Below are 18,555 nucleotides of genomic sequence, written 5' to 3'. Positions count from 1 at the left end.
ATAAATCATTTAAGAGATAGCAGTTTTACTTTCTTAAGTTATTGAATGGTTCTGTTATTTCCTTTAAAACAGACTGTAGTATTTTACTATCTGTACCCCGTGGCTGTGCCCACATAGTAATGAAACAGGATAAACTTTAAAAATCAATAGACATTGGCACTATATCTGATCGTGTTCAGTTCTGATGGGAGAGCGTTCTCTGCATGGGGAGAAAAGCACATGGCTGTGATATCTCTGGGAATCAGCAATCAGCTACCCTCTAAAACACATGGAGCTCTGATCTTTCTCTCAAAAACGTCAGACGTTACTCCTGAACAATCTGTAGATGATAATGTCTGTTGAACAAACAGGTATTGCTAGCTAAGCGGAGGCAAGGTGCGCTCCAACACGTGGCGAGACGTACACCACTCGAACATAGGCTGGCGAGTGAATGAGGAAGGCCCTGTCCCCCTGCTCTCGGCCCACAGCCACTCTCTTGGATTTGCATAAATACATCAGTGCCGCAACTATGGTACTTAGCGCGATGGGAGAAGTCGTAAAATCAACCGGAAAGTTCAAGCAAATTATACAAAACAACCAGATCTAAATCCATTAAGTAATTCGTGCGTGAAAAGCAGACAGAAATACAGACAGAATGCGCTTGGACCACGAAATTTTTAAAACAGTTTCTTAGTGAACACCTATGGGTCAAGAGTAACCTACATTCCAAATTTCAAGTCCCAAGTCCTCATGGTTTGGGAGATTTCGTGATGAGTGAGTCAGTGGTATTTGGCTTTTAAATATATAGATATATGATCCTCACAGAAGTATCTTCAGAAAACTTCCTGAACTGTACAATACAAACTAGCCCAAGCAGTGTCTGTTACATTTTACTCCACTCTCTTATATATTAATATCTATTTTCCTAACTTGCTTATCCAGGGCAGGGTCACGGAGCAGATGAAGCTTATCCCAGAACTTCAGGGCTCACCAATTCCCTCAGTGCCCCCCAGCGGTACCCACACAACCCTTGTGGGAAACCATAGCCATGCCGCAATCTGAGGTTGGAGGGGGAGGTGCTGCCATCTAGTGTTCTGGGGAGACAATGCCCTGCATAAACTGTCTACCCTTCCCTTTTATACTGTAGGTGTTCCTGCAGGGTAAGATTCCCAGTATAGCTTCAGCCAGGTTGCCTGTCATGATATGGTGTCAATCATAATATATAAAAGGAATATTTTCTATAAGTTAGTCCCTAGTTAGGTGTTCAGAGATTAAATGTGGATATCTTATATATAAACGACTACGCATGGAAGTGTGTGTGTCTGTCCGGCCCAGAAATGAAAGGTGGAGTATGGGTAAGGAAACTCGCTTTAGCCGTTAATAACACAAGCGAGGCCAGTACATCAGCAAAATTAAACCTTAGATGAAAGACAAAGTTGCTTAGCCGCTAATATCGGCAAAATGGTATTACTTTTACTTTTCATTCCTTCACTAATGCACAAGCGATGCAAGCAAGTTGGCAAACAAATCCTCCTAGGAGAGAGAGATGCCCAGAGTAGTTCCTTTCAGTTACCTGACACCTCTACATTTAATTTTTTTTTCTGATGATTTCAATAGTTTCTAGGCTTTTTACAGAATGGGCTTACACAGCTAGTAAGAAAATGATCAGATTAAAACTATAATTTGCTCTCATGCTCAATTGTTTGAATTATGCAATAGTCAGTCATTTCCATCCATCCATTTTCCAACCCACTGAATCCGAACACAGGGGTCTGCTGGAGCCAATCCCAGCGCACAAGGCGGGAACCAATCCCGCGCAGGGTGCCAACCCACCACAGGACACACACAAACACACACTAGGGCCAATTAGGAATCACCAATCCACCTAACCTGCCATGTCTTTGGACTGTGGGAGGAAACCCACGCAGACATGGGGAGAACATGCAAACTCCACGTAGGGAGGACCCGGGAAGCGAACCCAGGACCCCCAGATCTCCCAACTGCAAGGCAGCAGTGCTACCCACTGCGCCACCGTGCCGCCCAGTCATTTTCCAATCCGCTATATCTTAACACAGGGTCACAGGGGTCTGCTGGAGCCAATCCCAGCCACCAGAGGGCACAAGGCAGGGAACAAATACCTGGGCAGGGTGCTAACCCACCACAGGGCACACACACAACACCAAGCACACACTAGGGACAATTTAGAATCGCCAATGCACCTAACCTGCATGTCTTTGGACTGTGGGAGGAAACCGGAGCACCCGGAGGAAACCCACGCAGACACGGGGAGAACATGCAAACTCCACGCAGGGAGGACCCAGGAAGCGAACCCAGGTCTCCTTACTGCGAGGCAGCAGCGCTATCACTGCGCCAACCTTGCCGCCCTGCAATAGAATATGTTAAAATTAATTTTTTTTTCCAAAATCTGATTTTCCACATGTCCATTTTCACTCATTCTTAGTCCAATATTAGGTTATGAACAGTGTGCCAAATACCTAGTGGTATTCAGAAGACTAGTTACTGCCCATTGTTGGTTGAGCACTGAAATCTTACTCTGTTACTGTGGAACATACAATTACCTCTAGAGAACGCCATCTCTTAGGACAGCATTTCTCAACCTTTTAGTATTTGGGACACAAGTTTTCATAACAGTTTTAATCGCACCCCCCTAAGGTTTTTTTGAAAGGAGCCCACTAATACAAATTTGTTCTTTTTTAATTAATGATGCATCATAGATGCATATTTTATTATACCTACTTAACTTTTATCAACATTTATCTAACTCTATATTTATTTTTCTAGTATCAGAATGTACAGTAGTTTAAGTTAATTTGTTTTGGTTTCAATAGATGTATTTTTCATATTTTCGATTCTTGTTTTCTTTTTTTCACATCTTCGCGCCACCCTAGGGGAGCTCGCCCCACAGTTTGAGAACCACTGACTTAGGATACGCATATCTTACATAGACTAAAGACATCTCATCATAATTTTGACCAGAATCATTCAGAGCAGCCAGTTTTCACAACACAAACACAATCTTTGAAACAAAAGACAAATTAGGTCTTTAAACTAAGAAAAATTACTCTCTCTATTATAAAAAAAATCTTGGAAGGCTTGAAAGGAGATGAGACGAGATTTTCTCGGAGACACTTTAACATCCTGTGAAACATTCAGTGAGACAAAAGGACAGCTGCTGTACAGGCTTTTAAATGTTCGAAGCGCTTCGCAACATGCAGATCATGTGGCACAGCAGCAGCAGCAGCAAGCCAGCCACTGATCGAGCAAAGAGGAGGTAAAAAAAAATGTATTTGTTTATCATTGTATCACCGTTTAAGAGGGGGTTTCGGAGGAGAGACCGCATCTCCTTAGCGTGCATTCCGCCCCCCTCTTCACAACACGAGCGGCAGAGACGCGAAGTGGCATGCACATAGTGCGCCCCGTTAGGGGGTGGGCAAGCAAAGCGAGCAGAGGGCAAAGCCCCCTTGTTATAAAAAAGTTTTCTTTCACTTGCCGCAATGCACTTGTGTGCAATTCATAAGTGATGTTTTCTTAAATAAATAATGCTTATTTCAATGTACATCAAAAAAGTGTTTGAAGGAATTGTTAAATTGTAAAAACACATTAATTCTAGATATTTGTGCATGGAAGTATCTAATTAATGATTGTGTCATTATGAAAAAAAGGTTCATTACATGTGCTTTAAATTAACAGGGAGCTTAGGGAATTCGTGGTTGTTTATACTGAAACAGCAGTCTATTGTCATTAATACAGGTGTCCTGTCTCCTTTTCTCTTAACTCTGTACATCTCAGACTATAAAAATAACATCAGGTCATGTCACCTGCTTATGGGGTGTATCGTTAAGGGGAATGAGACTGGCTATAGGAGTCAGGTGGAGAACTTTCTTTCTTGCTGCAGAAAGAATGGCCTGGAACTAAACAACAGCAAATACCAGAAACTAGTTATTGACTTTCGCCACACCAAAAAAGCTCTATACCTGGTCACTATTTAGGGAGTGGATGTTGAGGTGGTGTACTGCTAAAAGTACTTGCAGATGCACATCAATGACAAGAATAGCCTTGGAACAAACAGGAACTTTATAAAAAAAGACTGAGCACAGAGGAGACTGTGTTCCTTAAATGTGCGTAGTAACATCCTTTACATGTTCTACAACTCTGTGATGGTCAGTGTGATTTTCTGTGCTGTTGTGTGTTGGCTCTTTAACAACACAATGAATCAACAAGCTAATTAAAATGGCAGGCTCAGTTATGGGAGATGGTAGTGGGGGAGAAAATGAAGACAAAACTGAGTGCCATTATGAACAAGGCTTCATGGATTGGATTTGTCTTTCCAGCACATCCCATAGATCCTCAATCAGATTGAAATCTTGGAAATGTTGAGGGCAGGTCAGCACCTTGAACTCTTTGTCATGTTCCTCAAACCAAATCCTTTGCAGGGTGAATTATCCTGTTAATAGAAGCAGCTGCCATTTTGAAATACTGTTGCCATGAAGAGATTTATGTGAGTTGCCATAATCTTTAGGTAGGGGATACATATCAAAGTAACATTCACATGAATGCCAGGACCCAAGGTTTCCCAGCATAACATTGCCCAGAGCATCACATTGCTTCTGCTGACTTGCCTTCTTCCCATAGTACATCCTGCTGTCATCTCTTCTCTAGGTAAATTATACACTCACACCTGGCTGTCCACATGATCTAAAAGAAAAAGTGATTCATCAGACCAGTTCTGATGCCCACATTGCACATTGTAGGTACTTTTGGTGGAAGACAGGGATCAGCATGGGTTCTCTGACTGGTCTGCTGCTACGTAGCCTCATAAGCAGCAAGCTGTGATGCACTGTGTGTTCTGACACCTTTCCCTCATGGCCAGCATTACGTTTTTCAGAAATTTGTGCTACAGTAGCTCTTCTGTGTAATTGGACCAGATGGACTACTTTTTGATCCCCACACTTATCAATGAGCCTTGGGCACAACCCATGACCCTGCCGCTGATTCGCCGGTTGTCCATCCTTGGATCACTTTCAGTAGGTACTAACCATTGCAAACTGGGAAGACCCCACAAGACCTGCCAGATGCTCTGATTCAGTCATCTAGCCATCACAATTTGGCCCTTGTCAGAGTCACTCAGATCCTTATGCTTGCCCATTTTGCCTTTTACCAACACATGACCTTCAAGACCTGACTGTTTACTTGCTGCCTAATATATCTCACTGCTTGACAGGTGCTATTATATGGAGAAAATTAATTAATTAAACATACTGGCTTAAATCCACAAATTACTTTAAAATATTCAAAGACAAGTACATTGTGACTTCTTTAAAAAACAATCACACAAAGAAACAAATAAAAACTTTATCATAGTAAACCCCTTATTACCCCAGCAATAGGAAGAATTTACAGGATAGACTACTTTCCAAACAGACACAATTTATTTTCTTAAGCATAAGAATATATTCCTCCTTAAACAGGAAAACAGTTACTGGAATTCAAAATGAACAATTCATTTTTTTGAGAGACACATTTCTCTCTTTTGACCTTCGATTTTTGTTTCACTTTGTTAATCCATAACTTTAATTATTTTATTCAATATTACATATGTAAGTGGAATAAATAGTAATATGCAACAGTGTATAGGAATATCCTTTTTAAAACATTTTGTTTATCAAAATGTTCTTTTGGTCAACATGTCACAATAACTTTGTATAACATAAAGATAGCTAAGATAAATGGATAAAAAAATGTAGTAATTAATATGAAACCAACTTAATGTCTTCTGTTCAGTATAAGAGCTACTTTATCCTACAATGGACTGTCACGTATGTGGGTATTATGAAATAGCATTTCTTTTTTAGTTAACATGCTTCTAAGACAGCTATGCTATCATAGTCTATGACAAATAATGGAAAAACATTACATAATCTTTTTCTATCTTGATTTTAAGCCTTAATCTAAAATAATTCATGTTCTACCATGCAGATGACTTTGGAGGATTTCTTTTGCTTTCTCCAGTGCATGACTGGCAGCCTCTTCAATATGAGGGGTAACTCCAACACCCTCCCAAGATGGCCCATCGGGAGAACCTTCAGATCTGCTAGTAGGAATAGTTATATAGAACTGTGTACCGGCCACATTGAATGTTTGTGAAGAGAGACAACCACCACTGGTTGTTTCACCCACTATCAGAGCCCTTCCCACTTTCTTCAGAATATGGACAAATTCTTCAGCAGCCCCTGTTGTCATACTGCTTGTCAAAATGACCACATCCTTCTTGACACCATATCTTTCACCTGTGTGAATTAGAAAAATGGCACAGATTAAAAGTATCTCTGTTTTTTATTGAAACATCATACACTTTAGATCTACCAGATATTGCAGTGCTCCTTTTGGAGATTTTTGCATTCGCCTGTGTTTCATGTTTTACTGAGTATATGCTTTTCAATGATTATTTTTAAGCATATATTATGCAATGCTCTGAGGCTTTGATAAATTCTCTTTCTTTTGTCTTTAGAACATTAGAACACTCAAGATGAGAACAGGCCATTCAGCCCAACATAGCTCGCCAGTCCTATCTGGTAACATCAAGTCTAGTTTTGAAAGTCCCAAAGTCTTACTGTCTACCTCATTACTTGGTCAGCTTATTCCATGTGTCTATGGTTCACTTTGTAAATAAAAACTTCCTAACATTTGTGCAAAATTAACCCTTAACAAGTTTACAAATGTGTCCTGGTGTTCTTGCTGAAGTCATTTTAAGGTAACAATCTCAATCCACTGTACTAATTCCTCTAATAATTTTAAAAACTTAGTCATGTCCCTTCTTAATCTTCTTTTGCTCCCTCACACTGACTCCTACGCAATACTGCCCTCTCACTCACGTTTCCCTTTTCACCCTCTCCGCTTCCTGCTCTGACTGAATTCTACATTTTCAAGTCATGCAGATGGCCTGGCACTGAATTACAGTACGGGTGAGAGCCAGAAGTGAGAGCTGCAGCTGCTGGCGTCTCCACCAGCTGAGTGACCAGTTGAGGAGACATGGAGTGAAAAACTCACTAAGCTCAGGTTGAAGAAAGAAAAATTACCCCATGACTGTATGGTTTTATTCCATTTTATCATTGGATTTTTTATTGGGTTTAACTCACAGACTTTCACTGAATTTATGGATTCATTTGTTTAATGAAAATTAAAGCACAAAGCACTTGCACCTACCTCTTGCTGTGTGCGTGTGTGTCATCATTTGCCTGACTCATCCTCAGTCTATGACTATCGATGATTCTGGGTGCCAGCTGCCAGAGACCATGGAGCCAATTCGGACCATCACAGTCCTGACGGGGAGCACACTGGTTTAGACACTTGTTTTCATGGAAGTAGGCCTGAGCTGGCATTACCTAGGAATGCCATGCCCTAAAATTATGTCAAATATGTCAAATAATGTTTTCCCTAGATGGCAGTTGAGCCATTATGTAACAAAGTTTACTGACCCCTTTACTGTACTACCAGGGAGCAGAAGGAATAACCCCAAGATTAGGTAGATTCAGGGTAAGTTAAAATGGAACAATGCTGAGGAATGTACAGTATTGACACAGGGAAGGAGTTGCCTCAGTCTGACAGGTGGCAACAGTGTTCTAGCCTATGTATGTGGTGCTTATTAAAATATTCAGGTGTTTGCCTGGATCTTTATTAGAGCACTGGGTAAAAGGATGCATTTGGGGATGCCAGATGCAGCTGTACAAGCAGTGGAGGTCCCTGGTAGTACAGTCTCATTCAATAAGACTCTTAAGTTATAAATATATATTACCACATAGCATTAATGCTAGCAGTTTCATATGCACAAATTCTGCTTGGAATTGGATAGAATCATAACAAAAAAGTTAAAACATATTATTAGTTGGATGTTAAAGGAAGTTCAAAAAACAAACCTCTTAATTTACCCAGAGTCCATAGCTCTGTGGTTGTGTTTTTTGGTTGGTTGTAAATTTTGTCCAGAATAATTCTTTGGTTTTCATCAAAGAAATACGAGGCAAACACTGCAATTCCTGATGTTGATCCTCCTATGTTATATCTGCAATGTGAAATGCAAAGTTAATTAACATTAAATTACATCTATCTATCTATCTATCTATCTATCTATCTATCTATCTATCTATCTATCTATCTATCTATCTATCTATCTATCTATCTATCTATCTATCTATCTATCTATCTATCTATCTATCTATCTATCTATCTAATTAACTTAATTTCCAGCTTGAGTATTACTACACCTCTTGTTTCTCTTAATTAGGACTTAGTCACTGGACTGAGAACAAACCTCCAGTGTAAGAAAATATGCATATTATTCTTAATTTACTAACACAAATATGATCAGCTTCCAAATGACTTTTCACTTTATTATTCTTAGCAAATTTTTAAAAGCAGTCACGGGTGTCAACAGGAATAAATTAGACTCTCTGCCAGTGGATGTATGCTTAATGATACATATATCTCAAAAGGCTTATCGAATTCTTTAAAGTGCCATTGAAATAAATAAATGCTCTTAAAAGGAATGTCAAGTTACATGGATTCAGTTTACAGCAAAACATACACACCACAAAGAACTGACTATAAATCTCTGCAATGAAAGGAAGGTAAACATATGGCTATCAAGACTGAAATTAACTATCCCTGCAATAGTGAGTGAATTATAATGGATTTGTTAATTCCAGATTTGCTTAAAAATTAACTGAAGAAGACTGCCTTCATAAACATAATCACATATACTTTTCGTCTACTAAATTAAAAATAGTGATTCTGAGTTTACTTTTACTTTACTCACAGGTTGAGCATATTTGCAAAGTTATTATATTTGAAATCTATTTTATGCTCTTTAGATGTGTAATTGGTCTACAGTCAACACTTGATTGTTATGCTTTACCCTTAAGTATTCCCAGCATCATGCATTTGCTCACACCTTCCACATACTGTTAATCTCAGGCCACATCTCCCCATTACAGTTGCTGAAAAGCATAAATTACTTGGAAATCATCTGAGGCTCTTGAAGTGTATTAGCTCCCATATTTATATGGGCACTTTGCACCTGTACAATGTTCAATCACTCTTTAAAGTCTTTACACCTTTATGTTTGGCTGCGTTCTTCTCTTGCCTTTTACATTGTTTTCCTAGTTATTCCATAAGTTTATCTATTTAGTTTCTGTATGTTCACTTATATTTTTGTTGAATAAAGAATGAAACAGTAAGTCTGTCATTTTGTGTTACTTGAGGTCAGATTTCTATAATCTTGTGACTTGGTGAGGACTAGACAATTATTAATTATTCTCTGATATACAGCATTATGCAAATGTTTGGGCACTCCTAAGACAACTACATCTTTTGTTGATTTTTGAAATGAAAAGTATTCAGTTCAATCATTGCAACACATAAGATTTAAACACACATATTTTCTCAGTTTTTAAGACAATGTTACATTTTATTTAATGTACTTAAACATAGAAAAAAACAGTAGTGGTAGTAGTCACTTGAGCAAATGTTTGGGCACCCTCGTCTTTTAGTACCTAGTGACCATCCAGTTGTGAGTATTTCTTTTCTAGAAATGGGAACGTTCCTTGCAGATTACCTCAAGTTCAGAAATATTTGTAGGCTCTCTTGCATGCACAATACTCTTTACATCTATGCAAAGATATTCAATAATGGTTTCAGGTCCAGGGACTGTGGGGACCATTCCAAAAGTTTCAGCTTTTATTTCTTGTGATAGTTCATGGTAAATTGATGATCATTCTCCTTTTCTCGGCCTGAGCCTCTTGATGGACTGCATGATACTTGCAGCCACAATTTTCTGATATTGAGTTGAATCCATTCTTCATTATGTGTGCAATGCTCCCTGAGCCACTGGCTTCCAAACAACCACAAAAAAACATAATGGATCCACACGCATGTTTAATAGTTGGCAAGATGTTCTTTCTTCATCAGTCTATAACAGTTGCCTCCTGAATGACTCTAACTTGTCCAGGTGATCCTTTGCATATGTCAAACAGTGCCTTTTCTGATGAGGTCACAGAAAACACTTCCTCCTCTGACTCTTGCTTGGAGACTCTGTTGATGCAAGCATTGTTATAACTAAATTGTCAATTAAATCTTCCTGCAGATCCTTTGCAGTAATTTGGGAGTTTTGTTTCACCTTTTAACTTAAAAACATGCACTTCATTACTATGAACACAGAGAAAAAGCTAATAAGCTTTTAGCTCAACAAATTCACAAACAAGAAGTTCGCAATGCAATACCAGTAATCACCAACACGAATGAAGAAGAAATTATTGACCATAAAAATATAATGCACGCATTTAGAGATTATTATAAATCCTTATATTCTACTGAGCTCAAAGAAGACAACACACAATCTAATGTATTTCTGGATACATCACAGACACCACAAATAGATGCTTTAAGTGCTGAGGAACTGGATAAACCTCTGACGCTAACAGAATTACTAGATGCTATAAAGTCACTTCAAAGCGGGAAATCAGCAGGCCCTGATGGTTATCCCGTAGAATTTTATAAGAAATTCTCTACTCAGCTAGCTCCCCTCTTATTGGCAACATTTACAGAAGCTAGAGACAACCAAATACTACCTCAAACATTTCATCAAGCATTAATCACCGTCTTTCCTAAACAAAATAAGGACTTGTTACAATGTGCATCATACAGACCAATTTCACTCCTGAATAATGAAGTTAAGATACTCTGAAAAATTCTAGGTAGAAGGATGGAGAAAGTGCTGCCTTCGGTAATATCACAGGATCAAACTGGATTTATTAAAGGCCGACACCTATCTTCCAATCTCCGACGCTTGTTTAATGTTATATATTCACCAGCAAAATCAAACACCCCAGAGATACTACTATCATTAGACGCAGAAAAAGCATTTGATATGATTGAATGGAATTACCTTTTCACTCCATTGGAGAAATTTGTGTCTGGCCCGAATATTTGTGCATGGATCAAACTACTGTATACCAATCCAGAAGCTTCAGTTTGTATTAATAACATTTGCTCAGACGACTTTAAACTAGAATGTGGCACCAGACAAGGATGTCCCTTGTCGTCACTGCTGTTTGCAATTGCCATTGAACCACTGGTGGCTCACTGCCGAAATTCTTTTCAGATAAAGGGGATTGTCAGAGAAGGACTGGAACAAAAAATTTCTCTACATGCAGATGATATGGTTTTATATATATCAGACCCAGAAAACACTGTCCCTGCTGTTTTAACAGCACTAACAGAATTTCAAAAGATATCTGGTCTTAAAATTAATCTGAATAAAAGTATACTCTTTCCAGTGAATTCACAAGCATATAATATTAGATTGGACACCCTACCTTTTACCATAGCAGATCAGTTTAAATACCAGGGGTAAATATCACAAGTAAACATAAAGCTCTTTATCAACAAAATTTTGCAGTCTGTATGGAAAAAATTAAGCAAGACTTGCATAGATGGTCAACCCTTCATCTCACTCTAGCCGGAAGAATTAATTTTCAGTTTTATTACTGGGCAGCAGAAATACAAGCCATAAAAACCTGGACACAAAAAAATGAACATACACAGGCTTGGTCCGCAATAGAAGTAAAATCCTGTAGTACTTCTTTATACTCCCTGCTCTGCTCTCCAATAAATGCAAGTTATCTCAAATATACTAATAACCCAATTGTGCCTTACTCACTCAGAATATGGAACCAACTTAGAAAGCATTTTAAGATGGAAAATCTTTTATCTGTGGCACCTCTGCAAGAGAACCACCTCTTTCAACCCTCGCAAACATATCCAGTTTTTAATACCTGGAAAAGTTTTGGGATTAAAATGCTCAGAGATCTTTATATAGACAACATATTTGCATCTTTTGAACAATTACATTCAAAATTCACCTCCCAGCTACACATTTCTTTCACTATCTTCAATTAGAAATTTTGTTAAACAGAAATTGCCCGATTTCCCCCACCTTGCACCCTCCACAATGCTGGAAAAAATACTGCTCAATTTCGAGGAATTAAACTCCATTACCACATTATATAAAATCTCTATTAGAGTCCCTATCTTTCAAAGATCCAAGAGGACATTGGGAAGAAGATCTCTTAATCAATATATCAATATATCCTCACAGGTGGCGCAGTGGTAGTGCTGCTGCTTTGCAGTAAGGAGGCTGTGGAAGATTGTGGGTTCGGTTCCTCCCTGTGTGGAGAGTGCTTTGAGTACTGAGAAAAGCACTATATAAATGTAATGAATTATTATTATTATATATCAGAAAAGGAGTGGAAGGTAGCAAAGCAGAGAATTCACTCGAGCTCCATATGCACAAAGCATAGAATTATTCAGCTGAAAATTATATATCAAGCTCATCTGTCTCGCTTAAAACTGTCCAAAATGTTTCCAGGGCAAGATCCAACCTGCGAACGCTGCAACCAAGCTCCTGCCTCACTGGGTCACGTGTTCTGGGCCTGCACCAAACTGACATCATTTTGGACCAAAATTTTTAAGTGCCTTTCAGACAGCCTTGGTATCACAATCCCTCCTAACCCATTAATAGCTGTGTTCGGTGTTCTCCCAGACGGACTTGAAGTGGAGAAGGACAAGCAAACGAGGACAAGCAAACGGTGATTGCATTCACTACACTTTTGGCACGCAGACTTATTCTGTTAAATTGGAAGAATCCTAACTCTCCTCTGATAAGTCAGTGGGAAACCGATGTTTTATACTGTATTATTTGAAATTGGAAAAAATCAAATTCTCAGTTAGAGGATCTGTACAAAATTTTTTCAAAACCTGGCAGGATCTAATCAATATTATTTTAGAATAAGAGAAATAACTATTACCTCATTTAATTCCCTTCTCCATCTCTTATTTACATATATATTTATTTCTCCCTTTCTTTTGTTTATTGTTGCCTTATTAAAAAGCCCTAAGCAATTCTCCTTTGGCTAAGCTCTCCTTCTCAGGGGTGGGGTTTGATTTGTCTTCAATTTTGTTTGGTTATAAATTGATCTATTTGTATGGAATGATTACAATAAAAATTAATAAATAAATAAAAAAAAAAAAAAAAATGCACTTCTTGAAGAATTTTTATTGGTCTTCTTGATCTTTTCTTGACTTTCACTGTTCCTCTCAAATACCATTTATTTATTACATTCCTAGTAGTAAAAATTGCAAACCAGGAACTGCTTTGATATATCTTTTTTAACCTTTCCCAACATTGTATGCATCAATTAGCTTACTTTGGTTATTCAGTGTCACCAAAGCATTAATGAGTCAGAATTTATCTAGCTCTGGAACTAGAATGGAATTGTTATCAGCAGACCATTCATGATAACAGCTGTTTACCTAGTTTACATGTCCTAATGAGTCAATTCAGGCCTAACAAGTTAATGAGATTCCGGAACTTTACCAGTGGTAGGGTGCCTAATCTATTGCACAAATCAAAATTCCTGTTTTTTTTCTTTAAACATTGTCAAAAGACCCGTACTTACATGTGCATTCGTTTCAGGGGTTAGATTTAATACTCTTCACTTCAAAAATCAACAAAAATATGTAATTGTCTCAGGGTGTCTAAATTTTTGCATAACACTGTATAAAACTGCAGTGACAATGCATTTTACTTATATGATTTTGTCTAAAAATTATGAGTTACATCTAAATATTATTGGTCCCAAGATCTCATTAAAGGTGGTAAAAAAATCTGATCATTTTTGATTTCAGCCTACATAACACCAAAAGATGATATTTAAAGAAAGTATAATCCATTGTAAACAGGTGATTTTTAGGTCACTTTAATTTCATAGCATGTTATTATGTGCTTCTAATAAAAAAAAATAATTTCAAAACAGCAAATAAAGAAGTTATTAAACAATATTTAAACTGGGATTATGTTCATAAATGAAAACAACATACCTTAGATCAAGAATAAGTGCATTTGTGTTTATTATTTTCTTCCATACATGCTCTACCAGCAAATCAGAAACTTGAATAATTAACTCAGACTCCCCAAACATGTCAAACCGTAGATATCCAATATTGTTTTCAAACACATCTGTATGGAAAGAAAATTTGATAAGATCTGCAAATACCTCAGGAGAAGGAATCTGTAGAGAAAGCAAAAAGTGGATAAATTTCAGACAATCATACTATTCTTCATCCTACGTACCCTTTCAGAATTTTGCGGTTAAAAAATGTACTTTCTGATAATCATTTACAAATCCAGGAGGCATAGAGGTGTAATGGAAATTATTGTTGTCTCATGGACCCAACATCCTAGGTTCATATCCTGCAGCTTGTTTTTGACTGTTTTGAGTCTGTACATTCCCCTTTATTTTTCTTTAGTAGCTTTTCCCTCCTGGTGAATTGATTTTCCTTGGACAACCCCACAGACATGCAAGTTAGGTTAACTAATGGTGCCAAACTGGCCCTGTATGAGTGAATGCATGAGTAGTCTCTGTGATGGACAGGTACCCTGTCAAAGTTTTTCCCTGCCCGCCGCTGCTGGGGTAGGCTCCTATAACTTATGAAGCAGGACAGAAAATGCTATTTCACATTTATTTTCAATTCTCAAGAAATGCTTGATAAAAATGGAATACAATATCTAAATATATATAAATTATATTTCACAATAAGGATAAAAAACATAAATAAATGCTTAATTTTTGCTCTTTCTTTAAAATTTGTATAGTAATTTAAGGACCATACCTGAAAAGGAGCAGCAGCTAGAATGTGATCTTTTGAATTTTCTGGTGCATAAGCAACCTTTAGGTTTTTATCTCCTGATAACGCTTGCAAGTCATTAGAGAGTTTTTTTACTAACTCACTTTCTGAACTGATTTTTTTGTAGTTCCCACTCTCATAAAGTGATATTAACTTTGTTGAAATATCTGCTGAAATTTGGTCAAAGGCATAATTTTCAGCAACTAGTTGTCCCACATTTTGCAAAATGGAAGAAATCCGAAGGCGAAAGTTAACAATTCGATGGACTAAACTCATTGCATCATTTGCCTGGACTATGATGTGTGGTTCAACTCCAGATACACTCCATACCTTTCCAGTAATTGCACTTAGGACTACTTGATTAGGAATTGAAACATACAAGTTACTGTTATTTATTCTGTATGTTCCAACAGACAGAGAGCCTCCAACAGTAGGCTCCCCAATAACTGTAGCTCTTTCTAGATCTTTCATTGCTCTAGTGAATGCCTCTGCAGCAGATCCTGTCATGTGGCTTGTAAGAATAAAAAGGTCTTTCTTTGGGCTGTACCTCTGACCTAAAATCTGAGGTATGGTCATTATAGGTGAGGTGCCTGAAGTGGAACGGTCAAAGATAGTGTACAGGTGACGAATAGGTTCAGCATCAAAGAAGTAGGAGCACAATAATGGAATGGCAGTCGAGTACCCAGCCGTATTATATCTCATATCAATGATCAACATATCAGTATTTAAAAGCTTGTTCCACACACGATTAATAAGCTGAGGTCCTACAGCTTTAATGATTTCTGCTTCTGCCATCATATCAAATCTCAGATATCCAACATTGCCAGGCATAATTTCTGTCTTAAACAAGGCTTCAATAATATAGTTTAGCTCTTCTGGGCTTGGAACTTTCGAAGATTGATCTTCATGTACTTCTGGTTCAATGTCACTGAAGAACACAAGCAAACGATGATCACCTGATGTTTCCTGTAGGTCTGAAGTTAACTGAGATGCTAAGGATTCATAGTCCACTACTGACCGATATAAGCCATCTGACCATTTTGTTTGGAGCACAGAACTTATTTTAGCAGAGACTTCTGGAATGGCATAATGCACTTCCATAAGATTTGCTGTACTTTCAATTAACTTGTAGATATCACCATGAAAATGTATTACCTCCAGAGCTTTATGTAGAGCCTCTTCTGCTAAAACTATTGCATCTGGAACCACTCCACCTCCTAGCCAGTATTCGCCATTGTTATCAATGAAGTTAATGACTGGAACTGTAATGACTGCATTGATTCCTTCTATTTGAAATGATCTCGAATGTAACAAAGTTCCAGAGGTTATTTCTCCAATGACTGTTGCTCTGCTTAGAGACTGCATTAAGTACGCAAATTCTTCTGCAGCTGTTGTGGTGTGATGGCTTGTAAGGACATACACACCACGCTTTGATCCATAAGGCTGACCTCGTAAATTTGGGATTGTGGAATATTCTGTTGTATTGTTGGTGAGTCTGTTGTATACTGTAAAGAAATAAACAGGAGGAGACAGATCATGAAAATATGAGAGCAGAAGTGGAACAGCAGTGGATGGACCACCAGTGTTATAACGAATGTCAATGATAAGGTTCTCTGTGTTTTTAATAGGATCCCATACTTTGTTGACTATTTGTGGTCCTAATTTGACCAACACTGAAGCATCAGCAAATTCATCAAATCGGAGGTAGCCGATATTTTCTGCTAAAATATTTACTTTAAACACAGTGTCCACCAAAGCTTGAAGGAGTGCAAGGTCATTCGGCAAATTATTAGCAGTAGGACTATCTTCTATTGTTAAGTGGGACTCATCTGTCAATTTTATTATTAGTCGAGGGTCTTCAGACACAGATTGCAGCTCATAATTAAGTTTAGAAATAAGGTCTTCTTCTGATGTCAATGCAGAATAATCAGTAAATGAAATATGTTGAAGCAGTGTGGGTACTCGATCAGTAAATGAGTAGTATCCTTTCAATATCTCTGTAACTGCTTGAACTACTTTAGGGACGGCACTCCTAACAGATAAAATAGATTTGGCTTTATCAAGAGCTTCATCTGCACGAGTAGGAACACAAGGAAACACACCATTTACTTCCCAGCTCTGCCCAGTAATGGGACTGATGGATCTAGCAACAGGGACAGTAATGTAAAAATTGGATTCACCTATTTTTAATTTGTCTATGTTTAATGAACCACCAGCTGTTCTTTCACCAACAATGATGGCTCTGTGTAGATGTTTCAAAATATAAGCAATATCTTCTGCCACTCCTTCAGTATACCTGCTTGTCAAAACAATCACATCTTTATCTTTTCCATACCTTTCTCCCAGAAGACTTGCCAATGTCCAGATCTCTTTTGTGCTGTTAGAAGGGTGATCGTAAATGGTGTCAATATGAATAGGATCTGTCTCACAAAAGTAAGATACAACATAAGTGATTCCTGATACTTGTCCCGTGGTGCTGTAGCGCAGGTCCAGAATTAAAGAAGATGTTCCCATTATGTTACTCCAGATGCCCTTGACAAGCAAAGCACCAACTTTCTGAATAACATCCTCTCCGATGATATGGTCAATCCGTAGGTATCCTATGTTTCCCTCCAGAATTTCATAATGGACTGAATTATGAATCATAAGAAGGAGCTGTTGCACTGGCAAATCTGCTAAAGGCAAAGACTGTGAGAAGACTGAGCCAGTGGGGTGATAGGAGACAATCAAACGTGGGTCATTTAGGGCATCTTGCACGCCAGCTGTCAAAACAGCAGCTAGTGTACCTGGTTCTGATATCTGAAGAATCTCCCCATTTCTTATTGCTTGCTCTATTGCTTCTTTCATTCCAATCAAATTTTCAGGAAAACAGTAGTTGTCAAGCAGAACATTTGCCATATCCAGCACCAAATTTGGTTGAAAATTTTCTTGTGATAAAGCATTAGTGAAAAAAATTAAAACTACCACTAAATATACAACCCTTGCCATTATTATTTCAATTTTTGCTTAAAGTAATTCTGTCTAAAAGATGCGTAATTATAAGGTGAACTTGATTCTGCAGGATGCAGAGAGAAATGGCAGTGATCTCCCTTTGCAAGTCTCAAGAGGTAAGAAGCTTGTATTTAAATTAAACCCTTAATCTAATTAATAAGGGTGCATTTGAGTCTGCAAAACAGAGAAAGAAAAACACAACCAAAATAAAAACTAGCAAGAATTTTATTTTATGTTCATGCCTAAATTAAATTCAATGAGGATTAAAAAAATGTTCATCCTCTTTTCTTGAAAAAGCTATAATACTTTATGACGCTTAAAAATGATTTTTAAAATAGAGATCTGAATGTAGTAACATCTCTTGATGTTCTTATATGTTTAATTTTAATGTGCTTTGAACTTACTGTAATATAATTTTCAGATTTTAATACCCTTTATAAATGCTAGAACATTCAGATTCCAGAAATGTAAGTATAGCAATGAGGCTTTACAAAAAAGAAGCCATAGCATTTCAGTGGTAAGAACCTCTGTGTTATAGCTCTAGGTTTTGTTTTATTCCTAGCTTATTATTGTCTGTGTACATTCTACATTTTCTCCTTGCAGATTTTATTTGTATACTCTGATTTTCTTCTTCATCCCAAAGAAATGTGAACTATAGATAAATGGTGCTAGGCGGTGCCCTGTGATGGAATGGCACTATTTCTGTGTAGACATTCCAAGGATAGGCTCCAACTCCCATGCCCCTGTAATGAAAAAGCAGACTCAGAAAATAGATGAATGTATAATTTACAGGTTTATTCTTATATTGATAGTTTTCGATTTTCCTGC

The 18,555-nt window shown here is 37.7% G+C and overlaps 1 protein-coding gene across 1 annotated transcript; it reads right to left on the bottom strand.

Moving 5' to 3' along the window:
* Positions 1-5,410: 5,410 nt before the first annotated feature.
* On the bottom strand, positions 5,411-17,820 carry rbp3 (retinol binding protein 3). Its single transcript, XM_028793437.2, has 4 exons — positions 14,722-17,820; positions 13,930-14,120; positions 7,914-8,056; positions 5,411-6,287 (listed from the first exon to the last, which is right to left on the bottom strand). The coding sequence occupies exons 1-4, from the start codon at positions 17,722-17,724 to the stop codon at positions 5,959-5,961; spliced, it is 3,666 nt and encodes a 1,221-aa protein (XP_028649270.1). The 5' UTR covers positions 17,725-17,820; the 3' UTR covers positions 5,411-5,958.
* Between the last annotated feature and the right edge of the window lie 735 nt (positions 17,821-18,555).

This window comes from Erpetoichthys calabaricus, chromosome 2, assembly GCF_900747795.2.
Source record: "Erpetoichthys calabaricus chromosome 2, fErpCal1.3, whole genome shotgun sequence".
Classification (NCBI taxonomy): domain Eukaryota; kingdom Metazoa; phylum Chordata; class Cladistia; order Polypteriformes; family Polypteridae; genus Erpetoichthys; species Erpetoichthys calabaricus.
This window is presented reverse-complemented; position numbering and strand designations above follow the sequence as displayed.

Excerpts from the sequence above, each read along its gene's own strand:
- rbp3 (XM_028793437.2), bottom strand. The coding sequence starts at position 17,724 with ATGGCAAGGGTTGTATATTTAGTGGTAGTTTTAATTTTTTTCACTAAT. Across the intron at positions 14,121-14,721 it reads TAGCTGCTGCTCCTTTTCAG|ATTCCTTCTCCTGAGGTATT; the intron begins GTATGGTCCTTA and ends CTTTCTCTACAG. Across the intron at positions 6,288-7,913 it reads GACTCTGGGTAAATTAAGAG|GTGAAAGATATGGTGTCAAG; the intron begins GTTTGTTTTTTG and ends TAATTCACACAG.